The sequence below is a fragment of the Dermacentor andersoni genome, chromosome 7 (assembly GCF_023375885.2).
Source record: "Dermacentor andersoni chromosome 7, qqDerAnde1_hic_scaffold, whole genome shotgun sequence".
NCBI classification, from domain to species: domain Eukaryota; kingdom Metazoa; phylum Arthropoda; class Arachnida; order Ixodida; family Ixodidae; genus Dermacentor; species Dermacentor andersoni.
The window spans coordinates 23,196,573-23,218,219 of NC_092820.1; the positions used below are offsets into that span (position 1 = coordinate 23,196,573).

Genomic DNA, 21,647 nt, shown 5'->3' on the forward strand with positions numbered 1-21,647 from the left:
AGCTGTGATCTAGATGAATGGCGAAGTGCCAATGGCGGTGGCGCGAAACAAGGATTCGATGGTAAGGAACAGAAGTTCCCAAATCGACGAACAGAACTCCGGGAGCTTGAGAGCGGAAACTTCGGGATCGCGGGGCATTGGCATTGACGGCAGTACTTGATCGGGAGAATCCAAGGTCATGGCCGACTGGATGGAAGACGGACTCCAAAGACAGCGCGGCATGAGCTCCTCGTGGCACTAGGCCCAGCGAAGTGGCTGAGGCACCTGAAGCTGAGAGCGATGATGGAAAGTCCGGAATCAACAATTTGTGGATGAATGCGAAAGCATTGCTACCACATCAGCAGAAATGCAGCAACGTTACCGACAGTGTTCATCACAAGGTGTACATAATCCAAGCTTGTGGGTTTGACTTCAACCAAAGGTCGTGGGCCTGAGTGCCTTAATTGGCTATGTCTTCACTTTGCCTTAAGTAACACCAAAAGCCATGGATTCGATTGCCTTCATTAACTCTATCATAATTAACTTTGCCTTAACACCAGAGGTCGTGGGTTCGTAGCCTTTATGTAAACATGGCGTGGTCATGCCAACAACGCAAATGCTGGATTATGTGCCTCGGGAGCCATGCAATGTTTTTGCATTAAAAGATCCTTTAACTTTCTCCGATGTTGAGCGGAATCAAACTCGCGTCACAAGGGTTCCTCAAGCACTGCAACCCGACGCTTTAGCAGGCTGTTCCACAAATGCACTGGGTATGCTTGGGGTTTTTTAGTGAACGTCTTCCATGCCAACAGTTTAGCGAGCTGGGCCATGGAGGCACTGGGTATGTGCCGCTCTTCAATGAACCCCTCACAAACTTGGGTCAACGAGTATGGACCACTGAGGGTGCAGCAAGCGAGGGAACAGTCATCAGCATTCACGGGCACCGGTGCACCATGCGGAGTCTTCTCGGCTGCCCCACTAGATGGCTGTACATTATTTAATGTTTGTTTTCTTACTTGAACATTTATAGACTTCAGTCCAATAGGCGCAGACTTTACCTCCTCACATGAATTGTTTAGCAGCTTTGCTGACATATTTGGGTTTTTCGTGCTTGCTCCACTTAATGCACCATTGTAAGCAGGAAAATATGGCTATTGAATATACACTACCTGCTCATAGTATCGGAACAAATACGCTAAGCTCGTTGGCTACAGTATGTAGATTGAGGAAGAAAGCAGCCGCTCATACCCAGCGAATCCTTGTGAGGCAATGGCTTGCACAGTATGCCAGGGTTGAGGATTGGGCAAGTTGGTATTGTATTCTAAATGTGGTACAGCACAACATAAAAAGGAAAAATTAGAAAGAGTTGCAAGTCAGCGCTCTGTTCTTTCATCTGGCCGGCTCGGCTTGTTTCTTCCTTTCTATGTTGCGCTGTGCCAGTTTTAGATTGCACAGTATGTTTGCTGCCTGTCCCTCACAAGTGAATGCTACGTCACTTTTCTACCATGAAAATGGTCTACACATATTTACTGCATAAAACAGGTCATGGCTTGTAAACAATTTGTAGTGCCCATTTCAGCTCCTATCATGCCTAAAATGAGGGTGCCTAAATATATAGTCTCTACTTATCAGTCACAAGAAGAGGATTGCAGCTTCCGCGCTTATTTTGTGCAGAATATACCGTATTTACTCGATTCTAAGCACCCCCTTTTTTTCATGATCGCGAGGCCCAAAGTGAGGGGGGGTGCTTAGATTCGAAAAATCTAGAATGACCACCCCCCCTCCCTCTTTTCGTTGTGACATCACGACCAGATTGGTGCGAGAAATAACATTTTATTTGCAAGCATCCAAAAGAAAAATCGCTGAAATCAGTGAACCCTTCGCTTGTGTCAGATGCTCAGTCACTATCGCTGCCACTCACGAGTCCGCGCGGCTCTGCAGTCCGGCTGTGCGGCAAGATCGCCCCGCGGACGCCATTCCACCTCAGGCCTCCGACGGCTCCGGCTCGATGACAGAGCGAGCAAGCGCGCTTGGCTGCCTTGGCTGCATGCTCTTCCTAACAAATAGGGCGGTGCTTAGATTCGCATGTAAACTTTTTTTCCAAATTTTTTCGCGAAAATAGAGGGGGGTGCTTAGAATCTCGAAAATACGGTAAACGGAAGGGTAGCATATTCTTTAAAGGCATGTTGATCTAGTACGCATTTGTTAGTTGTTTCCTGTGTCCATTCAACAAATCAACGTTTGGTTTAGTCATATATTTTTTCTTGCCTGGTGAAGCATGAATTAACAAGCATTTACTGTAATACTGTTAGGGGACAAGTTCTCCATTACACAGGGGAGAAGCAACTTATAACTGATTTAAAAGCACACAAATACTAACCTACTAAGTTCAACAAAATACACTACAAAATTCACTGCATAAAAAAATGCCTTAATATCTTTAAACCTTAACAAAACAAGTTGGGGGCTAGTTATTGATGCATTATTTTTCTTTCTTACGAAAGTAATGCAGCGCTACTTTTTAAGACCAGGACACAGAAAGAGTTGAGAGGACAGCGCCCGTACTGTTAAGTCTTTCTATGTCCTTGTCCTAAAAGGTAGTGCTTGATTACTTTCATAGGAAAGAAAAATAATCGTTAAAACATATAGAAAATTTAGAGTGCCAGAAATAGGCAAAGAAAGCACATTATAATAACAATTCAAAGTTTGACACAAAGCAAGAAACAGCAAAACAGTGATAGTTGATTTCTTAATTGATTGATTGCGTGATTGATTTTTTTATGCTTTGAGCTTAAAGGCCAACTCGAACAAAATTTTGGGCTGCATAAGAAGCCTAGATTTAGACGGTGCAGATATAGAGCAGCGTTTGTGCAAAATCTTGTGTTTGAAATGCGTTTAGATGCATCAGAAAAGCCTGTGAAGTTAGAAGTTTTGATACCGAAACTGAAAAAATAAACCATGCCAATACTGCACGCCAGAACTCGGGGATCACTGAGAACTTTGGCATGACCTTCAAGATTAGGCGCCGGCGCTCTGAAGAATCTGAGACAACGTGCTGGGATCTAAACAGCCACTCACCAGGCTTTGCCATTTTAGAGAAACAAGCGTAGTGTATCACAGAACTTCACACTTCTTCAGAGGTTTAAAACCACCGAGCCATACACTTGAAGGACTGTTGAACTTAACTGTTACGTAATAGTTACGTAATAATAAATGTTATGCAATAGTTATGTTCAAAGCTAGTTCATCTGTCTGCACCGTGTGCACCTTTGGTCCCGACCTGAAAGTATGAAAGAAAACTGCACAACTACTGCGATTCGTGTTGCACTTTAGTACATGCAAGGTATGACATGTTATTCTCTAGTCGCATACTTCCAGTGCAGTTCTTCAGCTGTCGTGGTGCATGTTCTTTTGATGTTCAGATGTGGGACCTGACCACGGCACTGGATTTGGCATCCAAAGGGGAGCCAAGTAAGTGCATGGCTGGTTTTATACTTTCTCGTCAAGTGCATTAGCTGAGGCACCTGCTTTGTCACCAATAAGGAAATTTTAGTAATGATAGGCAAGTACTTGAGAGAAAGTCTAGGATGCGAGAAGTGCTACTTACAACTCATCTAATTCCTAGAAACACAAGTTTATATGGGTGCAACGCATGTATGATTCTTGCTGGTGCAGATTGTGTCCTTTTCTGACAGAGATGCGAAAGGCACACTGACACATTCACTGCATAATTCTCTTATCACCGTGGCTTCATACTGTGGCCCTGCTACACGTCTTTGCTCCGGCTGGTGATTGGGCACTTATCAAACCTTGGTCGGCATAAACAGTCTCTACAGCGAATGGCAAAAACAACCCCCTGCCCCCTCCTTAATAAAAGGTGAAGGAAACACCTTCAGATTCTGTGGAAAGAAAAATGAGTCGAGTAAAGAGGTGTAGTTAGTATTATCAGTTTTCTGCATTTGGTACAGCAAGCTAAACAGCAATGTCTGAGGCCAATCGTTTGAACTGTGCTCTGCTTTTATTATTTTCATTGGCCACAGCTGTTAGGGGCATACGTAGCCAACGGACAGGAGGCCACACCAGGCACGTGCCTCATCCCTTCCCCAAAAATTTTGTGTGCCAGTCAAACCTGGCATGAAATAAAGCACACTGGCGTACACCTTTCTCCTGCCCCCAAATTTTTTGGCTGGTCACGACGTCAGCGATGGGCAGGCATGCTTAGCCCTCCACAGTCTTAACTAGCATAGCTTATTTTGTTGTAGCGCAAGCTGAACAAGGACAACAGAAATGCACATCTGACGCATACAGCTTTTGTCTTTATGTTCTTTTTCGCATGCAGTTTTTTTCGCAAACAAATTCATTGATTGCATCGCGGGTGTGGTATACCGCATTCCTCTCTGGTGTGGAGAATCCTACGTTGGTCAAACAGGCAGATGCATAAATGACAGGCTACGAGAACACAATAACAAAGTAAACAACTTGGCCGCTGATCGCTTTCTTGCCATCCATTGCCAGAGATGCAAATGCAAACCTAGATTTAAAGAAACAGTCATAATGAGTAGAAGCACATGTGAGATGATGCGCCTGATAATAGAAGCTAGACACATATCAACATTCAGCGACGCATGCGTCAGTAAACCTTCCATTTCATTATCCTCAGGAGAGCTCAATTATCTTTGTTCGCGCTGAACGTGTACATGTCTGTGAATGTGCGAGTCAAAAAACGGCTTACGTGTGGTTCCCAGTTTATTTTTTTGTTCATATTTACCGAAAATTTTACACATGCTGTATGTCGTTTTGAGGGTGTATATATAGCGACGAGAACGGGAAATAAATCTGTTCTTGAAAGTGAACGCTGTGCGTGTCAGATGTGCCTTTCTGTTGTCCTTGTTCAGCTTGCGCTACAACAAAATAAGCTATGCCATACCAACAAGCCCCTATAGCTATCCTCATTAACTAGCATATTAAGGCCAAACAACTGGATTTAAGAGCTATAAAGTAGGGAGGAGGATCCTGGAAATACAAAACTGAAGTGTAATGCCTTATAGTATCATAAATTTTTTTCAAGTTGATTCGCAGCTTATTGCACATGTCAGTTGATGCAGTGTCCTGGTTATGGTTCAGGCATAGCACACATGGGCACAATGCACCAATTTTGTCCACAAAAATATGTAACATTTTGCTGAGCAATGCACGCCGAGGTTGTTTTAGTCGGCCTCTGGTACCAAAGCTTTCTCTGTGTTGAACGTGCCAGTATAAAAAATTGGTCAAGGAAATGCAGCTGTTTCAATGTTGTCAAATACACATTTGTCTAATTGCCCATGTTGTTGATATTTCTGAAAAATTGATGCTTGATGAAAGGAAAGTCTCTCCTGTCACAAAAATCTTTTGTTAAAGGAACCTTACCAGCTAGGTTTTGTAGCTTGATATTCCCGAGTACAGATGTTACTGCATGTGGAGATGTAGCGTGCCAGAAAAGTTATGTTAGGGCTAGATGTACCAAGGTGGCACCCATACTAGTGCCCTGAGACATCATGTGGGACCTGTTGCGATTGGGGGTCCGAAGATGTGGAATTCGCTTTGCTCATGGAGGAGTAAGGGAACATGAAGCCAGGCCCGATATTCAGGACGTTTGACAAACATGTTTACATTTACATATGTACAAGAAAGTTCAGAGTAATACAGAAAAAGTTTAGGATGAATTTGTAGCAGCCGATCACTCCCACCTTCTGCTGCTCTTTTTATGCCCTGTGTGGTCATTGTTCAGTCATTTTCCCCAATCCGGCGTCAGGAGACCGATGACATCAGGCCCCACCAATCTGGAAGTCTGTTGCCCTTTTCCTCCAAAGGGAGCTTTGTCGGAAACGCACACACATCACTGGGCACAAACAGAGGAAGAGGGATTGTACAATGACTTTGCTTCTCCATTGTCTCTGCTTGTCCACTGCTCCGCTTGTCCATTGTTTCCGATCGTAGACTGCCTCCAATCGTACACCGACTCCATCCCCGGCGTGGGCATGATAATTTGGACGACTGACAGGTGATGGCCTTATCATTGCACTGACCGCGTCTCTGGCGTTTACATGCCAAATTTTGCAGCTGGCAGGTGATGGCCGTATCCTTGCTGATTGCCCAAACCTCTCCTGACCGAGGTACTCCCGCGCTGGTCATAAATAATCCGTTTTGAGAACCATTTTAACAAGGCTGTTGGCCCGTTCCCTATATTCGCGTGAGCCATTACCGGAGGGTGTCGCGGGGTGAACGGCCCATCACAACAGACCTCACTTAGGTCATCTGCATAAAAATATTATTGTAAACACAGCCGGACACATTTAGTACTCCATCTGTGTGCACAAAAGAAGTTCAAGTACATATTCTTATACTTTGTCTCAGTAGTTCTGTACAGCACTGGAAGCTACGGGCATCTCAAAACAGTCGGGAAGGCCAACCTATCTAAAGTTATCCATTCCTTGCTTTGTTGCCACCGTAAGCAGCTGCATTAGTATTGCCTTGCAGCCTTCGCCCTGCTGCACGAAGGTACCAAGACAAGCTATAATCCTGTGAATCCACCATATCATTGGCGTGAGATTATAGACTAGAAGCGATTTTTGGATTTCATTCTCTCTACTAACAAAGTTTTCCTTTTACATTGCACAAATACAGAGTGTATTTAGAATAAATAGGGCTAGTTAGTTTCTTGGCTTCTTTGAGTATGCTTTATCAAAAAGCACAACACGAAGAACAGTGACAGTCCTTTCGTAGTTATGTTTCTGTCACTGTTCTTCGTGTTCTGGTCTCTCAATTCAGTGTGCCTCAAGAACAATCTGCTGTTATGTGACACCTTACGCGGTATTGTTTGATTTTTTTAACTCTAAGCAAAGTGAGCGAAGGGCATGCCATAGTATTGTCATTTTATGCCCAATGTCAAAATAAGTAATCAGACTTGCACCATTATAAATCGACTGAACTGTAACGTGCGCGAGGCAACACTACACCCTCCTCTGCTGCAGCCTTCGTGCGTGACGGCGGCCCTAGCCACGGGGAACTGCTGCGTCTTTTGGAGCAGTGTGACCTGACCAACTCGCGCTGCTCGACGCCTTGCATCAGTCCGTCACCTTCGCTGCTCGGCGGCGCTGCCACGCTGGCACGCCTGCGGGCTGCCAACCTTGTGCTGCTCGGACAGCAACAAGCGCAACAGCATGCTCATGATGAATCTTCCGGACTTCCCGAGGACCGGAGGGTGACGCGGTGCTGACAGTGAACGGCACCGGCAGCCAGCAGACACACCGGTCACTTCTCACTGTGTTGGACGCGCTCCTTGTGGGTGTACAATGCACCCCTCCCTCGATGGATGCCCAGCGCACAGTTTTCTCTTTGACCAAATGTCTTGGCAGCTGGTGTTGTTGCTCGTCAGGGCTGCATGAGCATCATCGGACAGTGTGTTGCTTGTTACAAGTGCACTCATCACTTTTATGGTGCGCACTGTTTAACACAGATCTGCCCAGTGGCATCCTGAGAACACTTATGTACCACGTAGTGTCTAAAATGCGACTCCTCGATAGATAATAATGCACATGTGGCCTTTCCCGGTGTGTTTAGCCGTGAATGCCTGAGCAGGTGCCGTTGTTGTGTGCTGATGACAGTGCCCTGGTGACACGCTGTCACACCTTTCTTCCATTGCCTCTCGTATCCTGGTGACAAGTAATCGCTCATGGCGGTCGTGGTGTGACCTTGTAACTAGACATGCTACTTATGGGTGCAGTGCAGACATGGCAGATCTTTTCAGGTTTGTGGTTGCAGGCAGCAGATAAGAAATGGCCACCAAGAATGTCAGCCTACCCTAGCTGTAATAATGCTGCAGTCTGAGCCTTGCTTGCTGTACACAAAATGTTCTGCACCACTTAGGTCCTGATAGTGAAGTGCCGACGTATTGAGGTACGCAGGTGCATAATCAGCGTTGCCTGAATTGTATTGCAAATGCGAATTGTCAAGGATTGCTGTTGCAAGCCTTCTTTTGTGATTTCCGACACTGCTCAACAGGCCATTTGCCCTTGTGCAGCTGGGGTGAAGTGCTATCCAAGGATGAGAGACGCCCCAAACCATTGGCTGCCAGTGTCGCCGAATTTTATAATGTGTTCTGTACCTTCTTTATCGTCTGCCCACTGGCTGTTGTGTCACAATACGTTCGCATTCGCTGGTGTTTGCTTGTTGACATAACTTGTGCAATAGTGTTCTTCGATGTCATGGAAGCTGTACCGATGCATTGCCTCTGCATTGAGAAATTTGAATAGCGTGTGCCCTCCCTCTTTCACTGCACCGCGGACGGGCTCGCAAGTTTTTTATCGTGTGAGTTTCGTCTGCCTGAAGAACTGTTCCAAGTTTAATGATATAATGCTTCTTGCATGGAATATTGCTGTCGACATGGCTTGGTTCTTTTTCAGTCTTGCTTTGTTAGTGTGTCTGTTTTGAGAAGAGTAGCTTGGCCTGGCTTAATAGGAGCAGCCATGACAATAATTCATGGACAATGTCATGGACTACAATTCCTCTTTTGTTATAGCTCTAACATCTATGTAAAAGAAATGTGTTGTGCAAGCAGAGCTGCATTGTCGAGAATCCACCTAGAGCAATGGAGGATGTGTTTCCTTTGTACATTGCTCTTGTTGTTTCTTGTGTGATCCATTACAAATGCATGAGAAGATCCAGGTGCTTAACCTCCACTGTTGCATAAGTGATTTTAGTGTGACTGCAACAGTTAGCCTGCCAGTGTTCATGTCGAAAAAATGCACAACCTCGACCAGTCATTTGAAGCTTAGTCAAGCCTTAAATATGCAACACTTTGTTATGCTCACAGTACTACAACTTATGTGGCCAAAAAGCATAAGCAGAGTGGAAATGTTTGATGGCCACATTGGAGTTTGTTCCTTGTTTGTATAGTCGGAGCAACGCCTCTGGTTGTAGTAGCCGGGCGAAATGATTACTGAAATGACATTTCTTTGCCCCAATTTCGTATTTATTCACATAAATGCAATAGCAGGTATGGTTCAGCAATTGTCACTTTGATTAAATGGAGGTGCTGAAGTGAGCCATAAATGTGTTAACTGAATTCAGAGTTCGTAGCCAGTCCTTGGAAATGCTTAAATTTCATGACATTGCTTAAACGTTTTTTAAATTTTGTTTTCTGCTAAGCTTACTAGGTTTCATGTGACAACCTGGTAACAAAGTAGGTGCTATACAAAAGCCGAGCCAATCCAGTCCTGCTAGCAGCAGCTGTGCTCTGGTTGGTGGTGGTTCACTTGCTAAGCATTACTGGTGTGCCTCCTTCATTCACATGCAGTTTAAAAGAAAGTTTGCTTTTTGTCGACAATACTTTGTTTTCAAGCTGTCACTCTTAAGGTTATTTTGAATCACGTTTCTTCCAAACCTATAGATACTTAAAATATCCTTGAACCCTCTTTTATTAAGGCTGCCATGAACCCTGTCCACCAAGCATATCATGTGGGAAGGATGGACATGCATCTTTACACCTTTAGAAGTACTTGGCACTGATGAACACTGTGGATCATAAATAAGTTGCTCTGTGTGTTGTTAATCTTGCTTTATGCTTAAGCACAAGGCCTTCAGGTGCTTTACATGCATAGCATAGTGCTAAGTTTAACTTATTTTTATTGTAAAAGATTAGTTATCCACTGCCCGTATTTTTGTCTCAAGTTAGGCAGTGAGCCCTTAAGAAATGTTGTGAAAGTGAAATATGTTAAGATGCGTTCAAATAAATGTGTTATAGATTTTTCAGTATTTCTTATTGCATCACTATAGCTTGCCAGCAGCACTGGCAGGCACCTAATGAAGACCGCGTGAAAGCTAAAAACATAGTGTGCAGAAGATTCCATGCACAATGCAATGCTGCATTACACCAGTTTGTACGCCATTTGTTATGAAGGTTGTCCTCCCTCAAGTCAATATTACCTGCCAGGCAGGAGGAGGGATTGTTTTCTGCCGTGTCTTTGCCAGTAAGATTACATGCTATTTCTGATGCAGGAGTGGGACTTCTGCACCAATTGCGCAGGAGTGCAATTGTGCATTTTGATACAATCGCCAACACCTGCGCCAAACAAAAGAAATTGACAGAAATTACGCCGCGCTGTGCAATAATGACTTCGGCATGTGTGCTCCGGCAGTGGCAGTGAAGAGTGTGCAGACTCTTTCTCCGAAAAAGAGTGCAGCTGCTTACGTGCCGCATACCGCACAACGGCGCCTACTGCACAGTTTCTCGTTACTATAGTGTACTAGAGTAACCCCTACTAGGCGCGGGCAATGCGCGCGCGTGACGCAGAAAATCCAGAAAGTATTTGAAGGCCGTGAGGCGGTGCTTTGGAGACTTTCACCTGGGACCCGCCATGCCACCGCCGCGCTCGCGCGTTGGCCGTGTATTTGTGTTGTTCTGTGTTTTGTGCGTGCATTTTTTATTCCGTGTGCAGCTTTAGAGTGAAGCTCTTTGGCACCTGTTCCCGCATTTCGCCTCACTGTAACCGAGGTCATCATCCATGCGCTGCTCTAGCTACGCACACTCCTGCTGCCATCTCTCGCATGCGGCGCAAGTCTTGCTCTTCCTTTGACCTCCAAAGTCGGATCACGTGTTCTTGCCTATCCTCTCGCCCCCTTCCTCTGCGCAGCGCCATTGCGGTGACTCTCGCCGTTACCCAATGGCCGCTACCGTCCACTTCGCCCTCGCCATCCCTTCTCACGCTGTCGCGGCACTGGCGTGGTGCTGGCGGCAGGCGCTCCTTGCTGCCTCGCACGTGACCCACGGCTCTCCGCTCCTCGGTCTCCGCGTTGTGTGACCATAGGTTGGTAGTGTGGGAGAATACTCACACTCACTCACCATAATTTTTCCAGGCCCCGCACTCACTCACGCTCACCTCCACTCACACTCACAAGTGCCAACTCACGCTCACACTCAACTCCACTCACTCGCACTCACCTTCGCTCACAGTTACTCGAACTCGCGCTCACTTCCACTCACTCGAGCTCGCACTCAAGTCCACTTACAGTCCTTGGCACTCACTTGCACTCGCACTCACCTCCGCTCACACACACTGGCACTCACTCAGACTCGCCTCCACTCACACTCACTGGCCCTTACTTGCAATCACCTCAGCTCACACTCACTCGCACTCACGCTTTTTAAATGAGTGCGAGTGAATGTGAGTGAGTGCACTTATGAGTGAGTGTGCTGCCCTCTACCGCTCACAATTCGTGTATATTCAGACCGAACCTTCCAGTTTAGCACCTATTGCATCTGGAGTGCGAGAAGGCAGTGTTTTGGGCACAATTTTATTTTTAATATACATAAACTATTCATCTTCCCATTTACATGGTAACATCCGCCTCTTCACTAAAGATTGTTTTTCGTACCGCGAAATAATTGCAATGATGATCACCATGTACAAAATTCTACCTTTTCTTGGTCAGGAGTGGCAGATGACTCTAAATGCCAAAAGATAAGTACAGTAAAACCTCGTTAGTTCGAACTCCATTAATTAAAAATCCCCGATAATTTGAAGATTTTCTCCGGTCCCGTATTTTCCAATGTAAATTTGACTGGATAACTCGAACCAGCGTCCTAGGCCAACCCGGTTAATTTGAAGATTTGGGGTGCTATGCGGCAATTCCCAATCCCCATTTCACCGCAAACCCGACGAAACGACGGCCATTCGGAGCCGCGAGGCAACGCCACGTAGTAATCGCGATTAGTGTTCCTGTATATGCATATACAGGGACACTAATCAAGATTATTCATTGTTACATTCCACGACAAGCGTGCACAGAACCAAAGCACGATCTCTTTATTCTCCTTCTTCTTCCCCCCGTTCCCACGCCGTCTGTCCTTTGTCATCACCGCCCATTACACTCTCCCGGGCTTTGTTTCATCCATCCGCTGCAAATACAGGATGACGTTGCCATGGCTTCTATTTCCATCGCACCGTTTTTCGTCATGTAGCCGATGGTCTTGAGTACTCCTTGTTTTGAAGCCAATTTTACCACTTTAAACGGACCCACAAGTTTTGTGTTAGGACAGCCATATCCCTTCCGCACCAGAACCATATCACCTAATGCAATCGCGGGAATATTTGTGTTATGACGTTTGTCAAATGCTCTCTTCATCACTTCCCTGTGCTTCCTTTGATGTTCTGAACTCTTCTTCGTTTCCTGCAAGTTAAGCTTCTCTGTTATGCCAAGTATATCGTCCGCAGGCAAATAGGCAGGCTCCTTAAAGTATTGAGGACTGCATCCGAGAGTGCTCGTATGAGATCTCTTGTGGTGCGACACAGCTGCTTGTAGGCAACACTTCCACACTCCTGCGAATCCTGTGTACATACTTATATGCTGTTTTATATCTCGGATAGCTTGCTCTGCTAGTCCATTAGCTGATGGCTGGTATGGTGCTGTGAGCTTCAGGGTAATGTTTCTGTCTTTTGCCCACCTTGCAAATGCCTGACTCTTGAATGCAGGGCCATTATCGTATACGACACATTGCAATCCTTTAAACATGTCCCTATTCAAGAGAGATATGACAGCATCAGCATTTTCTTTTCCTGCCTTGGCAGCTAGCATCCTTGAGCATTCATCAATGTACACTAAAGAGTAGTGTGTTTTCTTCACTCCTTCGCTTTTTTCCTTCAGTTCAGCGAAATCAACATGTACGGTTTGAAATGGCACATTTGAATTAGGTGGAAAAGTTATGCTGTCTGTCTTCTGCTTATATTTTGCTTTGTTCCGTTGACATTGTTGACAAGAGGTAATGTAATTGCTAATATATTTCTTCATACCGGGACATGTGAATCTTCTCATTTCATATTATCTTCGCCAGAAGCCGTCATGCCCTCCTGACTTTGGACTGTCGTGATAGAGGTTGAGAACTTTTGTTTTCAGTGTATCCGGTACATGAAACTTTTCTGTCGAAGTACATCAGCTGTTCTATGGCTTCCCACATTATCAATGAGTTCACACTTTCCTCGTTCCACAGTTACTAACAATGGGAAGTCGAGAAAGTTCATCAGCATCTGAAAAATCTTGTCCGCTCCTGTGTGCCACCTCAAAATCAAACTATTGAATTTCACTGATCCAGCGAGCAATCCTCCCTTTCGGTTGACTACCATTCAGCAAATGAATAAGTGCCTGATGGTCAGTGAGCAGTTCGAATTTCGTGCCTTCTAGGTGCTATTGAAAGTGACTAATCACTAGCACAACAGCCAATGCCTCCTTTCCAGTTGTGCTGTAGTTTTGTTCAGGTTTTGTGACAGTATAAGACTAATATCCAACCACTTGTCTTCCTCTTTCGCTGCCACTTGTGCTTCTTTGTTGGTACAGTACACCACCTGCTCCGTAGTTCGATGCATCCGTTTTAAGTTCAAATGGAACAGTGAAGTCCGGTGTTGGGAGGACCAGGTCTGATGATATGGCTAATACCAAATCTCTGTACGCCTTCTTACATTCTTCAGTCCAAATGAAATCTGTATTTTTATGGAGTGGGTTGTTCAACGATTTAGCTCATGCTGCAAAATTCCTTATGTAATTTCTAAAATGTCCTGCAAGGCTAAGAAAAACTCTGACTGCATGTACATTGTCTGGCTTCTTCATCTGTCGTACACATTCCATGGACTCCTCTTTCATGCTGTTTGTGAATCTGTCCAAAATGCGACCGAGAAATGTAATTTTGTGTTTAAAAATTTCACTTTTCTTCAAATTCACTTTAAGTTTGGCTTCACTTAATGCCATCACAAGAGATGTCAAGTGTTCGGCGTGTGATGTTTCATCCATGGAGTAGACTATGGTGTCGTCTACATACACATTATAGAATAATTAGAGAAATGGCTTGAGAACACTATTCATCATCTTTAGGAACCATGCTGCACTGTTTTTCCATCCAAAAGGCAAACGACTATATTCGTACGCATCAAATGGAGTGACAAAGGCTGTATACATTTTCCTCTTCGAGCCGAATCTGCCAAAATCCTTTGCGAAGATCTATATGGGAGAATATTTTGCAGCCTCTGGTTTCTTCAATTATCTAGCCGATCTTTGGCATTGGAAAAGGAAAAATGTCCGTTTGGCTATTCAAGATCCGGTAATCAGTACACATTTGCAGAGATCCATCTTCTTTCGGAGCCAGAGTAATAGGTGAGGCGAAGGTCAACACCGATGGCCGCATTATTCCAGCATCTTGACATATTGTGGATGTCATTTTTCAACCAAAGTTTCTTTTCGTGTGGCATACTGTAAGGCTTTTTTCTGACAGGCGTAACATCTCTCGGCTTAAAGGGAACAGTGGATTGTTGCCTAGACGGATAAGTTCAGGGAATTTTTCACGAACGTCTTTTTCACACTTAACAAGGCGGTCCGTGAAGTTCAAGGCCTCTTACGTCTCTTGCGCCACAGTTACTTCATTCCAGTAAAAGTTTAACTTAAGTGTCATCACATTTGGTCTCGAAAGTAAGAATTTATAGTCACATCTCTTCAGGACAATGGCATCGATACTAGCCCTCCGGCCTTGATAAGAGACATTTGTTTTCACCCATTCATCATATATTTATCTCGTCCCATCAAAGCTCTGTACCTGCACCGGTGTTACTCTAATTATTTCGTCACTTTTAACAAGAGCCTCATTTATTACAGATACAGACGCACCACTATCAACCAATGCATCAATATCGTCTCCATTGATATTCAGTTTAATGTAGAGAAGGCTAAGGGCTGTTAGAAAAACAGTCTCAATTTTTGTCGTCAGGTGGGACTGGACACCCTCTTTTGTTAGTTTTTGGTTGCGCTTCCTCTGAATGAGAGGCTACTGGATCAGCGTCACTGCTGTTAGTGGAGATTAAGTTGACGATTCAATTTCTGCCATGAAGATTTTCGAGATCGCGAGACCTCCATGGAGCCCTTTCGAAATTTTGATCTGTTCAACGCGCATTTCATGGTGTAAAATCAGTGCAGATGTTTCTGAAACATCCCAACAGTTCTTCGATAGTTTTAGGCGACTTTTCTTGCACCTTCGTCTGAAGTTCCTTGGTTAAGCCATGAACAATCAGTGGCACTACTGCGAACTCCGGTGGTTTTGCGTTTGCCATCTGAAGAAGACGTTGTTTCTCGTAGAAATATTCTAGGGGCTTTCCTGAATGATATTTATGAAAAATAACTCGGACCCACCTTTCAATCGGGTTTTCATCAAAAGCTGCCGAAAAACTCGTTCTCCACTGCTTCCATGTATCCGTCATATGGCCAGCGTAATGGATGTCATACTACTTTTTGGCACGTCCGCTGAGAAACTGATGCATGTTCGTGATGCGATTACAGGGTTCCTTTCAGGAGTTCTTCTCACACGCTTGTTCGTAGAACTGGATCCAAGTCTCTGGGCTTGAGCTCTCCATCAAAGAAGTCGGGCTTTACCATCTGCTTGTTTTGTCGTTATTGGGCTTGAATAACAGTCAGAAGATTTTCCATGAGTTGCTGCTTTCGCTCGGCGTGTTGCTGCTGCAGGCGAAGCATTTCTAGCAGGCACGAGTCCATGGAATAATCGGTCTTGCTCAGTGCAGTTCTTGCTGTCAGCTGCACCAGCGGCGTCATGATGTGTTCTTGAAATTCAGAGTGCTTCATTCTTACCTTCACTGAAGCTTGAACATCAGTCTTCTGTAATGCCTTCCCCTTTTGGGCGACGGACTCGTGAAGCTTGGGAGTCGTGAAGTTCTCGGGTAAATCATACTTGACGTCTTCATCCACTTCACACGTTGAAAAATACGACTGATGTTGCGCGTCTCTGGCTATACTCAGCGTTATCCACATAATAGAGGCTTACATTAATTTGTTACATTCCACATTCCACGACAAGCATGCACAGAACCAAAGCACAATCTCTTTATTCTTCTTCTTCCCCCCCGTTCCCACCAGATATGCCCTTTGCCATCACGGCCCACCACATTTATAGACGAAGGGCCCGCCCCGTAGTACTGCTAGCAAAAAAATCAGTCCACGTTACGCCTCGCGCACCGCCGAAATGTACGCCTGCAGAGAAGACGTGCTTCACTGCAGCGCAGCGGGAATACCGGCTTTTGTTACGCACTCTCGTCCCCCACTCCGCACGCTCCTCGCAGTAGCTGCGGTCGCAGCGTCGGCGCGTTGTTCGTGCCGCTGCCACTGGCTGCCGTTCGCACGTCTTCGCGTCAGCGGCGACGTGTGTGCGCGCAACGCCGGTCTGCGCCGTTTCTTTGTGTGCGGAGGTTAGGGGTGTTGCAGCTAGCGGGGGGTTTCTTTTCTTTTTATTTCTGAACTGTGCAGAAGTGCCAGTGAGCGAAGATGCCAAAATGTAAGACTTTAACGCTGCAGCAGAAATTCTGCTTGATCCAAGATGCGGGTAAGAACACGTGTTCCAAGGCCGAGTTGGCTGAAAGGCACAGCGTGCCCCCTCTCGACGTTGTTAACAGTATTGAAGAACAAGTCAAAGGTACTGGAGGGCCTACAGCAAGACATATTCTTCGAAGCGGTCGCGAGTACGGGCTCCCACGTGCCAAGATGTGGAATCGGCTTTGCTTCGCTGGCTGCAGAAAGCAAACGCAGCCCACCAAAGGAACGATACTGCGGGAGAAGGCCAACGACTTGGCTCTATGCAACTTGGGCACGAAGAGTTCATATGTAGCAATGGATGGTTCAGCCGTTTTAAACAGCACAATAATTTGACCTTCGTAGCCGTCTGTGGCGAGAGCGGCAGCGCAAACGAGAGCGTCGTTGACGGCTGGAAGAAACACGCTGGCTCCGTTGCTTAGCGAGTACGGTGCAGACGATGTGTACAACCTTGACGAGGCAACCCCTTTTATACAAGATGCTGTCCACAAAAACGTTCGCAGCGAAGGACACCGTGGTCAAGCTATAAATATCTCTACGTGCATGTGAGCCATCGGTTCCTCTAACTGCTTTATTATTGTTCTTATGATAGTGCACCGGATAACTGGAAGCAGCCGTCTAAAACACAGAAGCTGCTTAGTAGAGCGGACGTACAGTTGGGAACGGCATTAAATTTACGTGTGAAATGTTCGATAAGCGCAGCATGTTTTTCTCGGAAATCAAACTCGGGAATAATTTTTTTTCGTTTACGGCCCTGAAAGCAGCCACCTCCTTTTTTGTTTCTTTAATTAAACAAATTCTGGCGTTTTTCGTCTGGCAATATCATTATAAGCACCCTGTTCAGTTCTCACCACCTGGGGTTCTTTAACGTGCACCTGAAGAGAAGTACAGGAGTGTTTTTGCATATCGTTCCCATCGAATTCCGCGTTGAAATCCGTCGGCTCGAGTTTAGCAGCGCCACGCTATATCCACTATGTAGCCACTAATTAGGCTACTGCGCCGCCTTTTCTTTTCGTTGTTAAGCGTGGATTGGACAAACAATTTCACACGGTTTACGGGCGAAGTATTAGCACATATAATGGCTACCTAAAACTGTTTTCGGCGACCGAGCGCTGACCGCAGTAAAGGAATCCGTAGGCAATTATTGCGCATTCTGTTAGTTGAGAAGGACGGAAACATGAAGGGAATGTTGCACTGTAGTTAATTTTCTTTGTCTATAAGAATACTTTCCGTAAATCTGAGCACAGGGCGCCGAATGGGGCAGATATGTTTTATTTGTTTGAAGCGACAAGCAGGATTTCCCGTCTGCATTTCGCAAGACCTATTGACGGAAAAACACACACGAGAGGGGGGATGCTTGAAGATAAAAAAAAAAATGTTGCTCTCCAAAGCGAAAATAAAAGCCGACACTGCGGCCGCAATGCACGCGCAATCACCGAGTGGAATTCAAAAGAATAAAATGAAGAATAAAGGCATCTATTCTTAAGGCATAAATACATGCCATATCGAATTATAAACACCGTTTAAGCGGTCTGAATGCTTATACCAACGAGCGAAGTGGTACGAGTGACCCTTCCGAGAAGTACCGCCAGCAGTTTCCCCCGGCGCGACGTTGGTGCGGCCCAAAACACTTTGGTCGCAGCGCCGCCACAGAATTTTTCGTCGTCCCGCGCCTCACTGCAAAGCATGCGCCGCCCCAGCCGCTCGTCACACTCAACGGTATTCTAGTACACTCTACCCACGGCTAACTACCCCTGATCTAGTACACTATACTCGTGACGGTATGATGGTGGCTAGAAGGAAGAGTATAACGGGCACTTATGCGCATCATGCCTGGGAGGTGCACGAACTGCGAGAAAAATCGTATCAGTCCGCTATGGACGCTGTACCTAGGAGGGCAGCGTGATATTTGGCGCGGCATTTTGTGGCGAATGGCAGTGCTTTTCAGCGCTCCGTGACGGCGACGAAATCGTAAAATTTTTGTGCATCTTTTGAGCTTACTGGCGGCGCGCGTCGGGCGTGGACGACGGTGGGTCCCGTGGCTCGGAGCCTGGCGCTGCTGAATCCAAGTGCACGGCCGTGGATCTTTCAGATTCCGACTCGGACACGGAGGATGCCACTCCTTGCGTGCACTGTCAAGGGGTTTGAGGCGACTGCTCCGTACTGTCAGGCAAACACTGCCCGTGATTCTACTGATGAGGAGTCTCTAATTTCGGAGACTTGCTCATAAGTAGATCTAGATTTTTATATCATATTCGGCTAGTATTACTCAATACAAACCTATTCTTTCTTCCTCTAGCTTTTTCTTGTTTCCTTTGCTTTAATTTGCTTTCCGCTAAGTTTTCTCTCCCCCAATATGGCTCCTTCCTTTACTATAGCTTCTTTCAATTGTAGAGGTTTGTCCCGAGCTTCCAAACAGTTAGAGGTTGTCAACTTTGCTAAATCCAAAAAGGCAGATATTCTCGTACTCCATGAAACTTATGTCCGTAGGTTGAAGTTGAAATTTATTTGCATCATCACAATGCGGGAATGCTCGGGCAAAAAGTGAAAATCAATTCACTTGAGAAGCGCCCGAGCCCCCAATATACCAGGGTGTCTACCAACCGGGAAAACCGGGAATTCTCAGGGATTTTGAGCAGTCTGGAAAAAGTCAGGGAAAACTCAGGGAATTTGGGCCTCTATCAGGGAAAATTAGCGGCAATCTTATTGGAAGGGTCGAAAGTCGTGGTAATGCTGGCTCGAGCAGCAGACAGGAATCGCAATGAATCGTCTTTGACGCCCTGTCGTCGGCTGGATGAGTTGCCATTGTGCAGTCAACGACCGACTTTCCGGATTCTCGATAATTTGGACGGCTTCGTGGCACCGCCACGTACCCCATAGAGTCAACGCATCAGAACGTGTGAAATTTCGGACGCAAGAACCTTTCGCCGTCCGATTTTCCGGACGTTTTGCCGTGACCGCAGGTCCGAAACGGCAATAATCAAAGGCACCACCGCTGCCGTTTCGATTACTTCGCCGCCTCGAACCGGCACTCTCGCACGCAGATCCGCTGGCAGCCGTTGCCACCACTGCGGCAACGCTAGGCCTAGCTGCTTCGACGTTCGCTACGAAGCTTCTTGCCGTTTGGTGCCGAGTTTTTTATTGGAAGAATTAGCTGCTGTCAGCAATGGCACGGACTCCGCTTTTGTGGTCCTCGCGATTGGCTTAGAAACTAAGAAAACACGGTGCGTTGCATAATGCCGGTTCCCGAAAGTTAGCTTCGCCTCTGTACAGAAATGTTACGTGGTGAAGCATACGCAAAAGTATTGCAGTGAAGCATAACAAGCGTGGGAAGGGGCTATTGCCACGAAAAACAGTATGTATTCCTTAATTATACACACGTGCACCCGGTATTTCCTGTCACAGTACGAGCGCCGATATGCCTAATATGTGTACCGACAGGCCTTCAGAGTGTTTTCAAACGTGCCTGTGGCGGTTTGAGCCCCTAAGGGCAGTAAATGACACGCATTTATTTTTTTCCAACTGGCCGATTTTTCGAACGTTTTCGGGACCCCTAGGGAGTTCTAAAAATCGGCCAAGATGCTTCAAATGGTCCTTGGGCCGAACGAGTGGCAGAAGGAGGACAAGAACAGAAATGATGTACGCATTGAGGAATAAACGGGAAAGGAAGCTTGCTACCGCCGTTTTGAAGGAGCTTGAGCTCAAAAAAACAAAGTTTTGGCTGATGCCGAGATGCAGGTGTCTCGCATCCAAACCAAAATAAACTCTTTAAAGCAGTGAAACACAACACTCGGGCGTCGTGCGCGGGTTGAAAGTATGTCAGGACAGTTGAGGTTGACTTACGAGCGGTTGAGAGAGAATCTCAATTGTGACAGAGTTCGGGCCTCATACCACTGAGCTTGCTATCAGTTGATAGAAATAGCTCATATATTCAAATATATTTGCTTCTATGTGCATCTCCTTTTTATTCGTATTTGTGAATGTCCGACTTATTTGCAATTTTTTTTCGAAGACACTTTATTTGCTGTGCATTTTACTAACCGCTGCCTTTTATTCTCTTTTTGAATAACATAAACACTACTCCTTAGTATTAAAATTGGATTAAGTCGCTTTTTCATTTTTTTCATCTGCTTACTCGAGAGTGACAGCATCAGGCGATATGGTTTCAGCCCGTCTTGACATAAAACATAGTTTTGCATCACTCAGGGAAATGGGTAAAGGCACTCAGGGAAAACCTGGAAAACTCAGGGAATTTGGAAATGTCAACTTGGTAGACACCCTGTATACAAGGCATACAAAAAGGGCTACAATATACATTAACAAGACATTTTAAGCGTTTATCATTGCACGTCAACCTGTACTGTTATACAATGTAATATAATACGAACAGCTCGACAGTAACTAAAATACATAAAAATACTAACAGCAGTGGAAGAAGAGTACTGACATGCTATGAAAAACTCTCGTATGTTACGTATGCTGCACATTTCCACATGAATGTCCTGGAAAATTAGTCTGTTCAACAGAACTGCAAGTGCATGACGTAACATTTGCCGCCCATGCTCAGTACGACAAAATGGCACGTGCCAGTATTCTTTACTAGCCAGATCAGCCACTTTGGCAGGAGTTTTCGCACCAGGTCTTTTTGGAGTTACGGCGAGGCGGGCAGCCGAGGTACGGCCATCATTTTGGTGCCGAATTTCGACGGCCTTGTTCTTCTTCATGCCAGGGATGCAGAGAGGCCGCACTTGTCGGTGGATCTTGATTGTGGCATTCGAATTGTTAATGTTTATGCTCCAAACAAGTCTAGAGATCACAGAGTTTTTCGCCGCATTAGACCCTTACTTCGTAGCTCCCTCTCGGCTTATTATTGTAGGCGTCCTCAACTGTGTGTTAAAACAGGTTGATCATATCTCCCGTAGAGGGACTCTAAAAGTCAAAGATATGGGTGGAAATGCTGTACTGCGAGAGCTCGTCGATGGGCTGGGACTGGCCGATGCTTGGCGCGTGCTTCGTCCTGGACAGTCAGGAATGACTTGGACAGGGAGGGGCATGGAGAGCCGCATCGATCGTTTTTAAGTCTTACCGTCACTAGCTTCCAGTACGCATTCTTCTTGGTTGGTACCCCCTGCTCTTAGCGACCACAGCTTTCTAATTCTGCGGTTTGCTGATTCTAACAGTCTCGGAAGGGATCGAAGAGACCGTGGCGCCTAAATCCACGTCTCCTAAAGGAGAGGCATGCAACCGCAGTGGTATCGGAGTTCCCTCTGCGCCTC

General features: G+C 45.8%; 1 protein-coding gene across 5 annotated transcripts in view; it reads left to right on the forward strand.

Moving 5' to 3' along the window:
• LOC126535512 (BTB/POZ domain-containing protein KCTD3) overlaps window positions 1–9,768 on the forward strand; it is a 139,067-nt gene extending 129,299 nt beyond the window's left edge. For all 5 annotated transcript variants that reach the window (XM_050182324.3, XM_050182325.3, XM_055073161.2 and 2 more), the window contains 2 exons: window positions 3,402–3,450; window positions 6,990–9,768. In XM_050182324.3, the coding sequence (XP_050038281.2) occupies window positions 3,402–3,450; window positions 6,990–7,234 (294 nt within the window). In that variant the 3' untranslated portion in view covers window positions 7,235–9,768. The remainder of the gene's footprint in view (window positions 1–3,401; window positions 3,451–6,989) is intronic.
• Window positions 9,769–21,647: the final 11,879 nt, after the last annotated feature.